The sequence below is a fragment of the Rhizophagus irregularis genome, chromosome 10 (genome assembly GCF_026210795.1).
Source record: "Rhizophagus irregularis chromosome 10, complete sequence".
Taxonomy (NCBI): domain Eukaryota; kingdom Fungi; phylum Glomeromycota; class Glomeromycetes; order Glomerales; family Glomeraceae; genus Rhizophagus; species Rhizophagus irregularis.
In genome coordinates this window covers 2,528,502-2,544,865 of record NC_089438.1, presented here as the reverse complement: position 1 = coordinate 2,544,865, position 16,364 = coordinate 2,528,502, and the positions used below count along the sequence as shown (strand labels likewise).

General features: G+C 30.4%; 2 protein-coding genes across 2 annotated transcripts; both read left to right on the top strand.

Annotated features, from left to right (window-relative positions):
- Nucleotides 1-833: 833 nt before the first annotated feature.
- OCT59_002074 (uncharacterized protein) lies at nt 834-1,136 on the top strand (the record flags this gene model as incomplete). The annotated part of the gene is made up of 1 exon (XM_066144244.1): nt 834-1,136. One exon carries the CDS (start codon nt 834-836, stop codon nt 1,134-1,136), a length of 303 nt encoding a protein of 100 aa, XP_065995425.1.
- Nucleotides 1,137-2,758: 1,622 nt separating this feature from the next.
- OCT59_002073 (uncharacterized protein) lies at nt 2,759-3,266 on the top strand (the record flags this gene model as incomplete). The annotated part of the gene is made up of 3 exons (XM_066144243.1): nt 2,759-2,900; nt 2,972-3,070; nt 3,169-3,266. The coding sequence occupies 3 exons, from the start codon at nt 2,759-2,761 to the stop codon at nt 3,264-3,266; spliced, it is 339 nt and encodes a 112-aa protein (XP_065995424.1).
- Nucleotides 3,267-16,364: the final 13,098 nt, after the last annotated feature.

The window sequence follows — 16,364 nt, the reverse complement described above, 5'->3', positions numbered from 1 at the left end:
AAAAAGTTAAATTTTGAATGATTTAAGGCAAAATGGACATATCAACTCAATACAATCTCCTGGTGGCCTTGTTTCCAGATAAAGTAATTAACAAAAAGGATTTAAGTAACGCTATTCAGCAATTTAAAAAACAAGCAAAACCTAATAAAAATGATGCATGTCAAATGCTTACCGATTTATATTTGAAGAAAGAAATTGATTCAAGATGGATTATAAAGCCGCGTTTTGACCTTGATGAAAGAAGGTTAAATTCATTATTTTGGATGTCTCCTGACCAAGTAAATGCTTATGAAAGATATCATGATATTGTAATTATTGATACAACATCAAAAACTAATCAATTTGATATGTTGTTGATGCTAATTATAGTGGTTGATAATAACTTCAAAAGTTTAATAGTAGCAGCAGCTGTTTTAGAAGATGAGACTGAAGTTACTTTTTCGTGGCTTTTACAAGAATTAAAAAATTCATGTGACATAACACCAACAGCCCTATATTTTGATGCTGATCCGGCCTTAATAACGGCTGTAAAAAAAAATTATTCAGTAACACAGCATTTTCATTGTATTTTTCATATAGATTTGAATTTAAGAAAAAAACTTAAAGGAAAATTACACGATCAATTTGAACTTTTTCGTGCTAAATTTTTAGCAATGCGTAATTTTTTATGCCATAAAAAGTTTGAAATAGAATGGAAAGCACTTACCGACAAATTTCCAGCTTGTGAACAATATCTTACAAGAGTTTTATATCCTTGTAAACGTAGTTGGGCAAGTTACGCTATCAACCAAAATTTTACTGCAGGGATTCAAAGCACACAACAGGTAGAAGTAATGAACAAAATAATTAAAGATAAATTGAATAGATCTTCATGTTTAACTGATGTTGTTAAAGAAGTTCAAAAAACATTTGATCAACAATCAAAAAAAGCAATACTAAGTGAATGTAAAAATGAAATTCCAACAAAAGGAATACCATCTATAATGGATGAATATTTTCCAGAACTTGATAAGATTTTGCGAGAGTATTTGATACCACAAATTCTTCAAAAACAACATGATCAAATGGCTCAATCATTATACTATGATACAATATTGATTAAAGATTGGTTGCCACTTTTGGACGTAAGTTACTAATAGTTAATTAAAGTGAGAACTTAATGTTAGTATTAATTATACATGCCACCCAAATTATTTTAAACTGCTGTAATTATAAGTAAAATCCCAAATTCAATTATGGCATCCCAAATTATTTTGGCACTTTACATAGTAAATTATATATAAACCGAATGAATTATGACATCCCAAATTATAATTATGGCAGGACCCCAGAAAATGCTTATATATGTAAGGTACCAAGGTGCTTAGCCAACATAGAAAAATTTTATGATGTAAGAATTTTATAATGCTTAATTTTAAGAAAATTTTATACTATGTAAGATAATTAAATTGCATATTTTTGGTATTATTTTAAAATACTAAGAGTTTCTAGTTGCTTATTTTTCATATTTATAGAACTTTTTAAATTATTATATATTGAATTTATAATTAATTTTTATTTATTTTCACTAACGGTAAGTGTTAATTTTGTACTACATTTCACGATTTTATATAAATACATAAACAAAAATTTTTTTTGATGGAATTTCAGTTTTTTTTTTCAATGTTTTATTGATTATCTTTCAATAGTATCTTTTTAATTTTTATTAAACTCAGTGCATTATTTTTAATATAAAATTACTATATTATACATGTTTATTTTGTTAAATAAAATTACTGTAAATATGTTTTACTTTAAAATATAATTTCACTACTTACCACTTTAGTTATATCAAATTATCTTTTATGCTTAAGTAAGGTTATTCAGCAAGTTAAATCTACTTGTATTTTAATTTTCATAAGGCTAAGTATGATATTTATATAGAAAAGCATATTTTTTTTAACGGTAATAACTACTTTTTCGTTTATAACTTCAGAGCGTAATTACACTACTTCAGTCAAATGAAATCGACTTTCTAAATTAATTGAAAATTGTTCAGCAAGGTCAAAAATACCTACATATTAATTTTTATAGGTATAAGTATAATACTTATGGAGAAATTTACATTTTTTGTAATAGTATTAATTTCGAATTTTTCTCTTACTGTTTATTAACTTTATTAATTGAATATTATTAATCTACTTGTATATTATGTTTAGTTTTATAGCTTCACAACATATTTAAAATTGGATTTAATAAAATATATTAATTAATAAATATATTTTATAAATTATATGTGTTATAATAAAAATTTAATTAGGTTAGAAGATTGATTTGCTTATTTTTATATAATTTTTAAGGTTAGATATCAACAATGCTTAGCGATCATAGTAAAAACCTGTGCTTAGAGCTACTAATAAAAAATATTTTTTTTTTTTAGATTGGAAATGATTTTTATCAACAAAAAATGGCTAGAGAAGATGATTATGACCAACCTCAATCTCTATTTTCTTCATTAATTGAAAATATATCACACAATAGTATTCAGCAAGTATGGAAAGTAACTAGACATCGTGGACAAAAATCAGAACCACAATATGTTATTCTTCTTGATGATAGTTCACATTTATGTACTTGTCTTTGGCTTATTAATAGAGGAATTATATGCAGGCACTTTTTTCGGGTTATGTCTTATTCAACTACTGCACAGTTTCATATATCACTTGTTTCTCAACGATGGTATAATAATAGTAAATATAATGAACATGAGAAAAATGTAATGCCAATATATCATATTGGAGAAAATAAGTTGAGTGAGTTAGAACAGCCCATACCTCAATTATCATTTCAACATCTCGCAAATTTTAGGCAAACTCCTAATATTGTACAACTGCAGGGTCCTAAACAAAAGTATAGATTTGGTATGGGATATGCTAAAAAAGCTCTTGATTTGCTATTCGAACTGATAAAGTTGATGAATTTGTCAATCAAGTAAAATGTTTTATTGAAAATACAAAAGTAGAATTATTCGAACATCAGGAAAATATAGTTTCTATGCATATTGGTAATCCATTAAGAGTACAACATAAAGGTAGATAATCTAATAGGTACAGATCATGTGGTGAACCCAAAAAAAGAAAGCAAGGCATATGCGAAATATAACTAATATCACTAATAATGAAAATGAAGAGAGAGTTGTAGCAACTCAAGCTGGTAAAACAAGAGAAAGATATTGTAAAAAATGCCATCAAACTGGTCATTATGCCCCACAATGTCCAAATGTTTAATAATTTTTTTGAGATGTATAGGTCATTTTATTAAATATCATATAATAATAACAGATAATAAAATTTTTTATATGAGTGAATTACCGACTATTTTTTTTTTCAAGTGAAATCATCTGATTTACAATTAAATTTTTATAGGACATGAAATCACCTGATTTTTTTAATTAAATTTTTATAGGACGTGAAATCACCTGATTTTTTCAATTAAATTTTTATAGGACATGAAATCACCTGGGTGAAATCACCCTAAGTGATCTTTACTCGGAGAGAAAGTTAGCAACAGTCTTAAAATAATACCAAAAATATGCAATTTAATTATCTTACATAGTATAAAATTTTCTTAAAATTAAGCATTATAAAATTCTTACATTATAAAACTTTACTATGTTGGCTAACATCAGTAAATTTTTTGGAATATAGATTCTTAAAGATTCCATAAATTACTTTAGAATCCTTAAGGATCTGTAATTTTATGGATTCTTTAAAAATCCATACTGATTTGTAAAATACCCTTAAGGAATCTATAAGTTTACAGATCCTTAAAGATTCTTTAAAGATTCCATATAAAAAATCCTTATATATTCCTTATATCTAAATCTTTAAAAAATTTTATTTTTATTTTAAAATTAAAAAATTACGTGTATCACGTGTTATAATCTTAATGTTTAATGATCGGCCATCTGATATCTTGATATGGAATTTTTTTTTTACAAAACTTTCGTCTTTATTCCCTCTCTCACCTTTTCCCTTTCTCGTTCTATTTCTTTACCCTATTCTTTTCCCTCTCTCTACAAAATCCATAATGAAACATTAAATAATGTTTCGCTATTTTTTTAGTCAGCAGTCAGATTTTGGTAAGGTTTTTTTTATATATTTAATTATTTCTTTTAATGAGCAGGTTCTAATTCATTTTTTTGTTTTTTTTTTCTAGACGGTTTTTTTGGATTACTTTGAAGGTGATATTCTGGTAAGTTTTAAACTTTTTTTTCCTTTCTTTTAATGAATAGTTTCTAACAGTTGTTTCTTTTTTTAGACGGTTCTTTCAGATTTTCTTGCGGCAAGTTTTTTTTTACAATTTTTTTTATTTTAACGAAACATTAACTAATGTTTCATTTTCATTTTTCTTTTTTTAGACGGTCAGGTCTTTTCTTTTTAGGTTCTTTCAGATTTCCTTTGCATGTGGCATTTCGGTAAGCTTACACTTTAATTTTTTATTTATTTTAATGGTATGTTGCCTTAACTAACGTTTCATTTTATTTCCTTTTTTTTAGACGTCCTTTTTTTCAGGTACTTGAACATGGATTTTGGCAAGTAAAAAAATATTATTCATTTTTTCATATTAATGAATATTATTAACTATTCTATTTTTTTTTTTTGGGTTTGGATATTCGAATAGGACTTTTACAAGTAAACAAAAAAAATTTCATTTTTTTTATATTAACAAACATTACTAACTGTTCGTTTTTCTTTTTTTTAGGTAATTTTGAGCCTTTTTGGATGTGAAATACTGGCAAGTAAGAAAAAAAATTATTTTTTTTCTTTTTATTTATTTTAACGAACATCACTAACTGTTCATTTTCTTTTTTTTTAGGTGGTTTTGAGCCTTTCTAGACGCGGAATACCAGTGTGTAAAAAAAATTATTTTTTTTCTTTTTGTTTATTTTAACAAACATTACTAATTGTTCATTTTTTCTCTTTTTTAGGAATTTTTTGATGTGGGATACCAGTAAGTTTCATAAAAAATTTGTTTCAATTTTTTTTTTATTTTGACAAATACTAAATATTCATTTTTTTTTCTTTTTTAGGTGTTTTTTCAACTTGGATACTGGTAAGTAACAAAAAAAGAAGTTATTTCAGATTTTTTTATATTAACGAGCATTACTAACTGCTCATTTTCATTTTTTTTTAGGTGTTTCTTTTTTAAATATCTCTGGACGTAAAATACTTACAGAATAATGACAAAGGAAAAAAGATATCGAAGATGACATCTTTCGGATTAATTTCAGTATTAGACACGCACTATAAGTTGTTTCAACAAGTGTATTGAAAACAAAAAAATTCAATTTTTTCTTTTCTTTAGATAGAATGGGTCATTAACACGTTAGAAACTGGTGGGGAATTATTTAAATTTTTATTTTACTGTAGCAAAATATCTACTAATGTTTGATTTTTTTCTTTTTAGATGGCCATTTCTTTTGATTTCTTTAGACGTGTGGAAACTTGGTAAGTGAAGGCTTCTTTAAATTATTTATTTTAATAAAACGTTTATTAACGTTTCAATCTTTTTCTTTTTTTTAGACGAGTAGGTTTCAATAGGGGAATACTATCGCTTGCTATAGATCAGCTATTAGTGAATCCATGAACAGATTGATACTTTTTCAATTGGAAATCACCCAGATATTGTAAAAGTCATGCAAGCAATTAGGATCGATAACCCTCCTGCTTCAAAATCAAATGACGCTATTGACATTATACCATGATCTGGGTATCGATTAGAGAGAAAATAATTTAATAATAGGTAAGTTTCATTGCGAAACTTCAATTGCTTCCTTTTTAATAAAAGCGTTAAATGATGTTTAATTTTTTTTAGGTTGTCTGGATATCAACAGAAGAATTAAGAAAAAGCAATAAGTTTCATTGTGAAACTTACATAATTATTTTTTTTTAACTTTATTTATTAGTTGTTTTTATATTTTATATTTAAATTATTGTTTTATTTTTATTAACTAGAGAAATACATAATATATACAATAATATTAAAGATAAATAAATACACATTAAATATATAAATTAATAAATAGATTTTAATAAAAATCAATAAATAATCTATTAATAAAAATTAAATAAATATCCCTAAGGATTCTTTCCTATCCTTAGGGATTCTTTAAACTTTTTTAATTCTAAGGATCCATTGAGGTGGAGAAGGATTCACGTGAATCTTTACTATTTACGGAAAATAAGGATTTCACGTAGATCCTGACTTCTAAAACATTACCGATGAAGCACCTTGGTACCTTACATATATAAGCATTTTCTGGGGTCCTGGCAAAATAAAGTGTGTTTCCAAAGTTAGATTTTATGTCTAATTTTCAATAATTAATATATATGCTATATATATACCAATCATATCTGACTTTAAAGCCTTAAGCAAAGTCACAGATCTTTAGACAAAACTTGAAACTTTTACAGTATATTATTTAGGTATTCAAGAATAAATGGCTAAAATAAATATCAGTCACTGGAAATGTCACATGCAGATCATTTTCATATTAAAATTATTTTGTGTAACATTGAGCAAATTATGTTATTTTATAGTTAAATGCTAAATTCCAATATACTATATTTAGGGGTCGTCTAAAGCGGAGTCAAATCACGTGATTCGATATAATATAAGTGAACTAATTTTTTTATGAATCAAGTTTAACATAAACTTGAAAATCATAAAATAAGTGTATTTTAGCCTGCTCTACGAGTTTACTTAAGGTTAAAAGGTAGATTTTGAATACTGGTTTTCACTTTATATATTAGCAAAAGCTTTTTTGCCGATCATATCCAAAAATGGATAGACAAAAATGAAAAGTCAAATAAATCGAAAACGGCATTCAAAACTCATTTTGTCATTCTAAGTAAACTTGCAGAGCAGGCCAAAATACACTTAGTATATATGTTTAAAAGGTCGTATATATATTGCGAAAAATTTTATTTAGAAAATAAATTTTTTTCGAAGTCACGTGATTTGACTCCGCTTTAGACGTCCCCTATATTTATACAAGTTAAAAAATTAATAGATTATCATGTATTCTATCAATTTCTATCTTTATTTTCCGATCTTTATTAACAATTTTTTTTTTAAAACTCCCCTTAAAAACGCATTTTTTCAAGATTGAAGTTGAAGTATAAAAAAATATGCAGTTTTAAAAGCAAAAATATATGTAATTTTATGAGTAGAAAAAGATTTTCTAAGCTTGTAATGGAGGTTATTTGGGTAGGTTTTACATAAAATATGAAAAAATAGAAAAATTACATTATTTCTTAATATTATTAAACTTTTGGAGCGTAATTTTTCCATTTTGGTTCTAAGTAAATCGCCTTTGTAAATTAAGTGAATATTGTTCAAAAAGATCAAAACTACCTATGTATATCTCAAATTTTGTAAGTTTATTAATAATACTGGCGTAACTACTTTAATTTTTATAATTAAACTAACTTTAAATTTTGTTTAGCAACTTCAGAGCGTAATTTCGGCACTTTGGACCTAAGTAAATTGACTTTGTAAATTAAGTGAAAAATGTTCGGTAAAATCAAAAATACTTGTATTTTAATTTTTGTGAATTATTAGTTAATACACATAATGCAACTGTCATTATTCGTAACAGTACTAATTTTCGATCTTTAAATTTTTTTACACCTGATCAACAACTTCAGAGTGTATTTTTGGCACTTTCGATCTAAGTAAATCATCTTATTAAATTAAGTGAAAATTGTTCAGTATTGTCAAATCTACTCACATCTTAATTATCATGAATTTTTAATTGATGCTTATGGCGTAATTAGTGTTTATATTTTATATACCTGATCTGAAACTTCAGAGCGTAATTTCAGCACTTTGGCTCTAAGTAAATTGACTTTGTAAATTAAGTAAAAAATGTCAGTAATGTCAAAAGTATTTGTATTTTAAATTTTATGAATTTTTGATTAATACTTATGGCGCAATTGTCATTGTTCATCATAATAGTACTAATTTTTGATCTTTTATTTTTTTTATTTTTAATATAAAAAATACATTAACTTTAAATAAAGATTCAAGTTGAATAATAAAGATTATGTGAATATTTTTTTAATAAAATTGTAGAAGTGGTCACTAAGTTTAAAATTTTTTTTTTAATTAAACTGATTATATTGTATAAATATGATGTGATATATAACCTAAATTTTTTCATTTTACCTAAATTTAGGCCAGCATTATGAATCTGGCCAGAATTAACAAAATTTTGGCCAGAATTATGAATTATTGATTTGCAAATTTATCCTGATTTAATTAATTTTGGCCAACTTTGATTATATACATATATTGTATACTTAAAAAGAATATTGTATCACAAATTTTTTTTTACCAACTTTAGTAAAAAAATTTTGCCTTCTTTTTTTGTGACATTTCCGGTAACTGATATGAATAATTTTTGATAACTCAAAAGTTATCATTAAATAAATGTTTACAATTGGGGACGCCCACAGCAAAAGCCGGGGCTCGGCCAAAATTTTGATTTTAAAATTTTATTATAATTATATATTTATTAATCCAATCTTTTAGAGAAAAAAAAAATTTTTTATTCATAGCATATTAAAAAAATATAATATTTTATAATTTATGATTTTTGTATTTTTATTTTATTATATTTAATGGATAATATAAACTTGCTAGAAAAAAAACCAATGTTTTAATGAATTTCTTGCAAAATTTTACCCTAGTTTGCAAAAAACTGATTTCAAAAATCTTTAAAAATGATAAAATAAATTGCGATTTACTAAATTAACCAATAATATTAAATTGTGATTTTCGCAAAATCACGTGATTTGCCGAGCCCCGGCTTTTGCTGCGGGCATCCCCAATTATTGTAAAATTAATATATGTCTGATATTTGGTAAAATCTTTATGAATTATTTTAGGAACTAATTTATTAACAATAAATAAAATAAAGTGAAAAATCAAAATTTTATACATAATTATGTAGAATTTGTGAAAAAATTAATTCAATGGTATTTTTTTATATGATAATATTAGATAAGTGATCGGCAAAATGATCAGCAATATTGTGATAATATGGGGATGTCTGCCCTGTTAGGCTGCAATATATATGTATATATGATCCACAATTTATAAAGTTATATAAGAATATTTTAGGATTCAAAAAAGGAAATAACACAAAATGTCAAAATGTAGACGTTTTGCATAAGATAAACAAATTTTACATTTTTATATTTTTATAATCTTCTGTTTTGCTGTGGAGAAAGACATAGTGGACATACTTTATATCACTTTACCGATCATTTGCCGATATAATCAGCAAAAACCAAGTATAGAATTAATGAAAATAAAAGTCATACTAGGTAAAGTAGGAATTATGGAATTAAAGAAATAGAATTAAAGATTCACCAATAATGCAGATCATTATTCTGAGTTATGAATATAAACTGATCCAGGATACGATCTATATAAAGATATGATGTACAGTCAACTCCCTCTATAGTCACTCCCGTTATAGTCACATTCTACTATATAGTCACACCAGTTGAATGTTCAAAACACTTTATTATTAAAATCTATCCTATATAGTCACAATCTATCTATAGTCACTATCACACCTATCCTCAAAAATCTTATATTAAAAAGAACTAAGGCTCTGATCGGTTTTGTTCGGTACAGTTTTTGCCAAAACCGAAACCGAACCGAATTGATCGGTAACGGTATTGTTAATTACCGAAACCGATCGGTTTCGATAATCATCAATACCGAAACTGACCGGTAATTACCGAAAACTGAACCGATTTACTGATTCATTATCGCGGTTCGTTTTTAACATTTTCGTAATGTTTTTTATTAAAAAAACGTGCGAAAACTTTTTTTTTTGGTGAAATTATTAATAAAAAACGTTTTCGCAACATTTTTTGTTAAAACAATTGAAAATGTTGCGAAACGTTTTTTATTATTAAAGGTATTGTGTATCACGTGATAGTTTCATATTGATTGACATGGCAAATTTTATAAAATATAGTAACGCAAATTTCTGTGCAATATAAACTTTTGTTATACTTAACATAAAAGGATAAAAATTATATGGTTAGAAAGCCACATTTTCGAACTTTGTCTATTGACTTTAAAAAACTTTATTCCTTAAAAAAAATTTTCAAAAACCCTCATATGAAATTGCGAATAGGAATATATGATTTTGCGAATAGGCAATCTTAAATTTTATTGGTTGTTTATATTAAATGTAACACGCGATGATATATAAAATGTAAACAAATGATCGGCAAAAAAATTTGCCATACAATATATATTAAAAAATCACATACTACACACTACCTTTAAATTACTTGATAAAAAACATTTTCGCAACGTTTTTTGGAAAAACAATTAAAAACGTTTGCGAAAAACATTTTTTTTTTATGAAATTATTAATAAAAAATGTTTCGCAACGTTTTTTGTTCAAATAATTAAAAACGTTGCGAAAAACGTTTTTATTTGCTAAATTACATGTTAAAAAACGTTTCACAACGTTTTTTAACTATTTTAATAAAAAACGTTGCGAAACGTTTTTTTATTCATTAATTTAATTGTTAAAAAATGTTTCACAACGTTTTTTAACTGCTAAAATAAAAAAATGTTGCGAAACGTTTTTTTATTCATTAAATTACATGTTAAAAAACGTTGCGAAACATTTTTTTATTCATTAATTTAATTGTTAAAAAACGTTTCGCAACGTTTTTTAACTGTTAAAATAAAAAAACGTTGTGAAACGTTTTTTTATTCATTAATTTACATGTTAAAAAATGTTTCGCAACGTTTTTTAACTATTTTAATAAAAATGTTGCGAAACGTTTTTTTAAATAACTATTTACCGAAACTGACGGTAAATATTTACCGAAACTGATGGTAAAATTTACCGAAACTGTCAGTAAATATTTACCGAAACTGATGGTAAAATTTACCAAAACTGATCGGTAAACTTATCGAAAGTTTTGGTTCAGTAAATCGGTTCAGTAAATCGCAAAACCGATACCGAAACCGCAGTTACCGAAACCAATCGGTAATTTACCAAATGATTCGGTATCGGTAAATTGCAAAACTGAAACCGATCTGATACCAAAACCGATCGGTTCAGTTCGGTATTTACCGATACTGATCAGAGCCCTAGAAAAGAACCGTTTATAATCACAGTTATATAAAGAATATATTAAATAACTTGGCATCTAATAATCGAACAAAAATGTATCATAACTTGTTAGAATCGTTTCACTGAGACGAATCGAATGGTGGTAGTTTTATCCTTTTCCTTTGCAAGTGTTTACGGCCAGACCACCCATTGCCTCTTATGAGACTAATCTCGGGTCTGTGTCCTATCATCTTCAATGGGCAACTATTATACCGAGTACTTAATTCCTCAGGTAACAGCACCACTATAGAAGACATCCCCCATCGGGCCATTTTAGGCTGATCTGAAGCTAGGTACACGCTGTCTACTCATCTTATACCCATTGCATGATACTGATACTCAATTTATTTAACGACCTTTAGAGAGCATCTACTTTCATGGAGGACTTTTGACAGGTAACATCAACTATCTAATACCCTTCCATACCACCATTTTAGATACTAAGACTCACTCAAAGGCCACTACAGCCCGCGATTACCTAGCACCGATATTACAGTTGTTTACCCCAAGTGGTATACTTTGTAATGACCACTCAGACAGGAAGTAGCAGGCATCTGTCTAGGATCACCCCTTATGGTAGGTATCAACCACCAAAGATCACCAACCAGGACCCAAGGAGTAGGGAATCGAACCCTATAGCCATGCTACCTGTTCTGTGCATGAACACCTTGGTTGGTCTAAGACCTAACAGAAGGTCTAACTACCACTAAGACATTGCACCCTCAGCTTTACCATCTAGGACGACCATCTAGCCATTACTGACCCCAAGCGGTATCGTAGAGTGACCACCCAGACAGGAAGTTTCCCCAAGGTATAGTACTAGTGACCTTAAGGACAGGACTGCGCACATCAATGGCACATACAAAGGGAACGTTAGAAGGACACCATGACCGCCCTTAGTTGAAATGTGCGGCCTGACCGTACACACTAATTCACCATGATGCAGTCCAACTACACTAATCCCTGTACCTTCACGCTATTGGTTGTAGCGTCCGCAGTAAAATTCTTTTTATTTCCGTGGTCATGAAAATCGAACCTGCGACCTCACCATACTCAGGCTTAATGAGGGTCTCAGTGACTAACCACTGAGATAGGGTGACCAACCCTAGGTTTATCCTTTTCTTTTGCAAGTATTTACGGCCAGACCACCCATTGCCTCTTATGAGACTAATCTCGGGTCTATGTCCTATCATCTTCAATGGGCAACCATTATACCGAGTACTTAATTCTTCAGGTAACAGCACCACTATAGAAGACATCCCCCATTGGGCCATTTTAGGCTGATCTGAAGCTAGGTACACGCCTCCTACTCATCCTATACCCATTGCATGATACTGATACTCAATTTATTTAACGACCTTTAGAGAGCATCTACTTTCATGGAGGACTTTCGACAGGTAACATCAACCATCTAGTACCCTTCCATACCACCATTTTAGGTACTAAGTCTCACTCAAAGGCCACTACAGCGTGCGATTACCTAGCACCGATAGTACAGTTGTTTACCCCAAGTGGTATACTTTGTAGTGACCACTCGGACAGGAAGTAGCAGGCATCTGTCCAGGATCACCCTTTATGGTAGGTATCAACCACCAGGGATCACCAACCAGGACCCAAGGAGTAGGAATCGAACCCCATAGCCATGCTACCTGTTCTGTGCACGAACACCTTGGTTGGTCTAAAACCTAACAGAAGGTCTAACTACCACTAAGACATTGCACCCTCAGTTTTACCATCTAGGACGACCATCTAGCCATTACTGACCCCAAGCGGTATCGTAGAGTGACCACCCGGACAGGAAGTCCCCCAAGGTATAGTAGTGACCTCAAGGACAGGACTGCGCACATGCCAATGGCCTCATAGGGAACGTTAGAAGGACACCATAACCCTTAGTTGAAATGTGCGGCCTAACCGTACACACTAATTCACCATGAGGCAGTCCAACTACACTAATCCCTGTACCTTCACGCTATTGGTTATAGCGTCCGCAGTAAAATTCTTTTTATTTCTGTGGTCATGGAAATCGAACCTGCGACCTCACCATACTCAGGCTTAATGAGGGTCTCAGTGACTAACCACTGAGATAGGGTGACCAACCCTCTAGTTTTATCCTTTTCTTGTGTAAACAGTCTTGTGACTTTATCTTTTATTTAAATTTTAACTTTGAGGAAATAATCGAACAATATTACAAAAATAAGAAAATAAACTAATAAAAAATAAAAAGAGTAGCTTCACGACTCATACAAGTAAAGAAATCTAAACTAAAATAATTTTTAAGTAAAGAAAAACTAAACTATTACAGAATCGCATACCCCAACTTTACCCGAAGGCCAGTGTGAGTCAACTATCCAACATCCAAAAATCCAAACCGTTACCAGAAAGAAATCCTAAGAGGTTGAACTGTTAAGCGGCGCAGAAAATCCAAGTGTGAGATCCATGATCCACCCCGAATTATAGAAGAGGATATCCAAGAAATCCAGGAATCCTGAGAAACTGTCGCCAGAGAGGAGTTGTGACAATGAGGGGAAACAGTAGAGGTTGAAGTAATAGAAGGGCCACGTAATTTTGAAGTAGCAGTAATACCCTGCGATTCCTCCCAAGCGTGGAAAAGAACATTCTGACAAAGCCAAATTTCACCATATAATTCAACTTGGAAATCATTGAGAAGCGGAGAAATAGTTTTGTAAACGACTGAAAGAGGAAAGTATTGTTTCAAAAAAAAAGTTAAATGAGCAGGAAGCAGTCCTCGAGTAAGCCAAAGACAGGACGAAGAAGGAGTTTCAAAATCCCAACAATCCAAAGTAGAGAATTCTTCTTGAAAGGAAAGATCCAAGGATTTCAAAGATAGAAATGATGTTATACAAGTATCCCTAAATTTAATAACTTCAGTTCGATGTGTTAAACACGGATTAAGTTTGGGAAGGATATAAGGACAAGTCCAGAGATGGTTCAAATCTTCAGGAGCGGAATTACATTGTGGGCAAAGCTAATCAGGAGAATATAAATAAGGTTTGCATTGTTGTAAAGTAGTTAAAGTAGGCAGCATATCCAAGAGGAGTTTAATACGGAAAATCCAAAATTCAGGACGACCATTCTTATGTGAGACGAAACCTTTAATTTGTGAGAGGCAAAAATATATACCAGCCCAATCGAAGAGCGCAGGAGAGCCAAGCGCAGTAAAGCATGCCATGGAACAAAAGGATAAAAGGGCACGAGCATCCGTGATAGAGCGAAGAAAATGACGAATATTCATGTCAATAGGTAAGGAATCAAATTTAAGTAAACATGGAACTTGATAAACAGCCATTGGCGAAAAGGTGGGCTGCGAAAATGAGTGAGCGTCTTTAGCCAAAGAATCTACTTGAATGTTATGTGCATCATTTTCGTGAGCTGGGACTTTGTTCAATTTGACTTTCAAATCAAGATCTCTAACAATATGACGGATAGAAAGCCAAAGAAGATGATTAGGTTGTCGAAGCAGTTTTGGCGAAAACGGAACATCCACAAAACTATTCTAAAGAGATATTAGCTGACTGCAGTCAGTATTGATTATAATGGAAGAACCAAAAGGAAGAGCTTGAAGTCCTAATACCACAGCATAAATTTCTGAACATAGAGCTGAGGGTGAACACGAAGGAAGGCTTATAGAAAAGGATTCCAATATAAATCCGTCATCATCAAGAGCTAACCAAGCAGATGACATAGAAGGAGGAGTAGAATCTGATGCGCGGCGGAATGAACCATCAGTGTATGACGTATATACTGAAGAAGGTAAGATTGGAACAAGGGTATTAACATCCATATCATTCCTCGATATCGAAGAAAGGGGATTACCAAAAGAAGCAGGCGAAACACTCTGCAGATATGTAAGGGCCAAAGAAGTAGCATAACTCCAGGATGTAGACAAAGTTATAGGAAGATAAGCTGCAAAAACTTTGGCATTCTTCGAGGGATAACCAACAGTTTCAGATAAAGAAACATTGAAGAAACATTTCTCGCTATTACAACATTGTTTAATCGCGGCTTTCTTAGACAAAGCAGGTACGTTATAAGAACAACTAGGGCAAGGATTATAAGATCGTTCATCGGCAGAAGCAGATACAGGAAGCCAATGTGACATGATAGCGGAGTCTTGTTTCTTGTAAGTGATACATACACGACCAACAGACAAAGTTTGGGTAGCGAGGTTAAAATTAATAGCCCATTGAGGGTAAAAATGATAATCTTTAACAGTATCATCTAATAAACAAGGTGAAGCTAATGTAAAAGAAGAATTAATAAAATACATAGATAAAAATAAAGAAGAAAAAGAAGAAGAAATAAAATTATTTTTAATAAAATTAAACCAAGTAGGGATCCGTCCTTTATGGCCAACGATACCAAGGTAATAAAGGTCAGACCAATTCATAAGATAACGTCCACAAGGAGAAGCCAATTGGGCGAGCACAAAAATATTCAGGTTCTTCCAAAGTTTCCAACTTGTTTGAAAAACAGAATGTGGTAGAATAGATCGGAGTGGCAGAGCAGGTTGTAGATCACGCCTCGGAGGCCTAATTAAGGAGGAGGACCACATGATATGAAGCCTCGAGGAGAACAAAAGAGAATTAAACAAGGTATGCATCCGCAAGGAAACCACTTGTGACCACGGCTCTAGATTAATAGTAGTCGGGCAACTTTTAGCGCCCAGAAACCCTTGAAGATAAGAGATGGCATAGTTGGCAAACTCATGGAAATCTGGGTGAATGAAGATCTTTTGCCAAGAAGCCACATGAGAAGAGAGAAAACGATAAAAGGCATTTTGAATAGAGAAAGGAAGTTTCAAGAAAAGCAAGGCTAACAGTTTTATCCTTTTCTTTTGCAAGTGTTTATGGCCAGACCACCCATTGCCTCTTATGAGACTAATCTCGGGTCTGTGTCCTATCATCTTCAATGGGCAACCATTAAACCGAGTACTTAATTCCTCAGGTAACAGCACCACTATAGAAGACATCCCCCATCGGGCCATTTAGGCTGATCTGAAGCTAGGTACACGCCGCTTACTCATCCTATACCCATTGCATGATACTGATACTCAATTTATTTAACAACCTTTAGAGAGCATCTACTTTCATAGAGGACTTTCGACAGGTAACATCAACCATCTAGTACCCTTCCATACCACCAT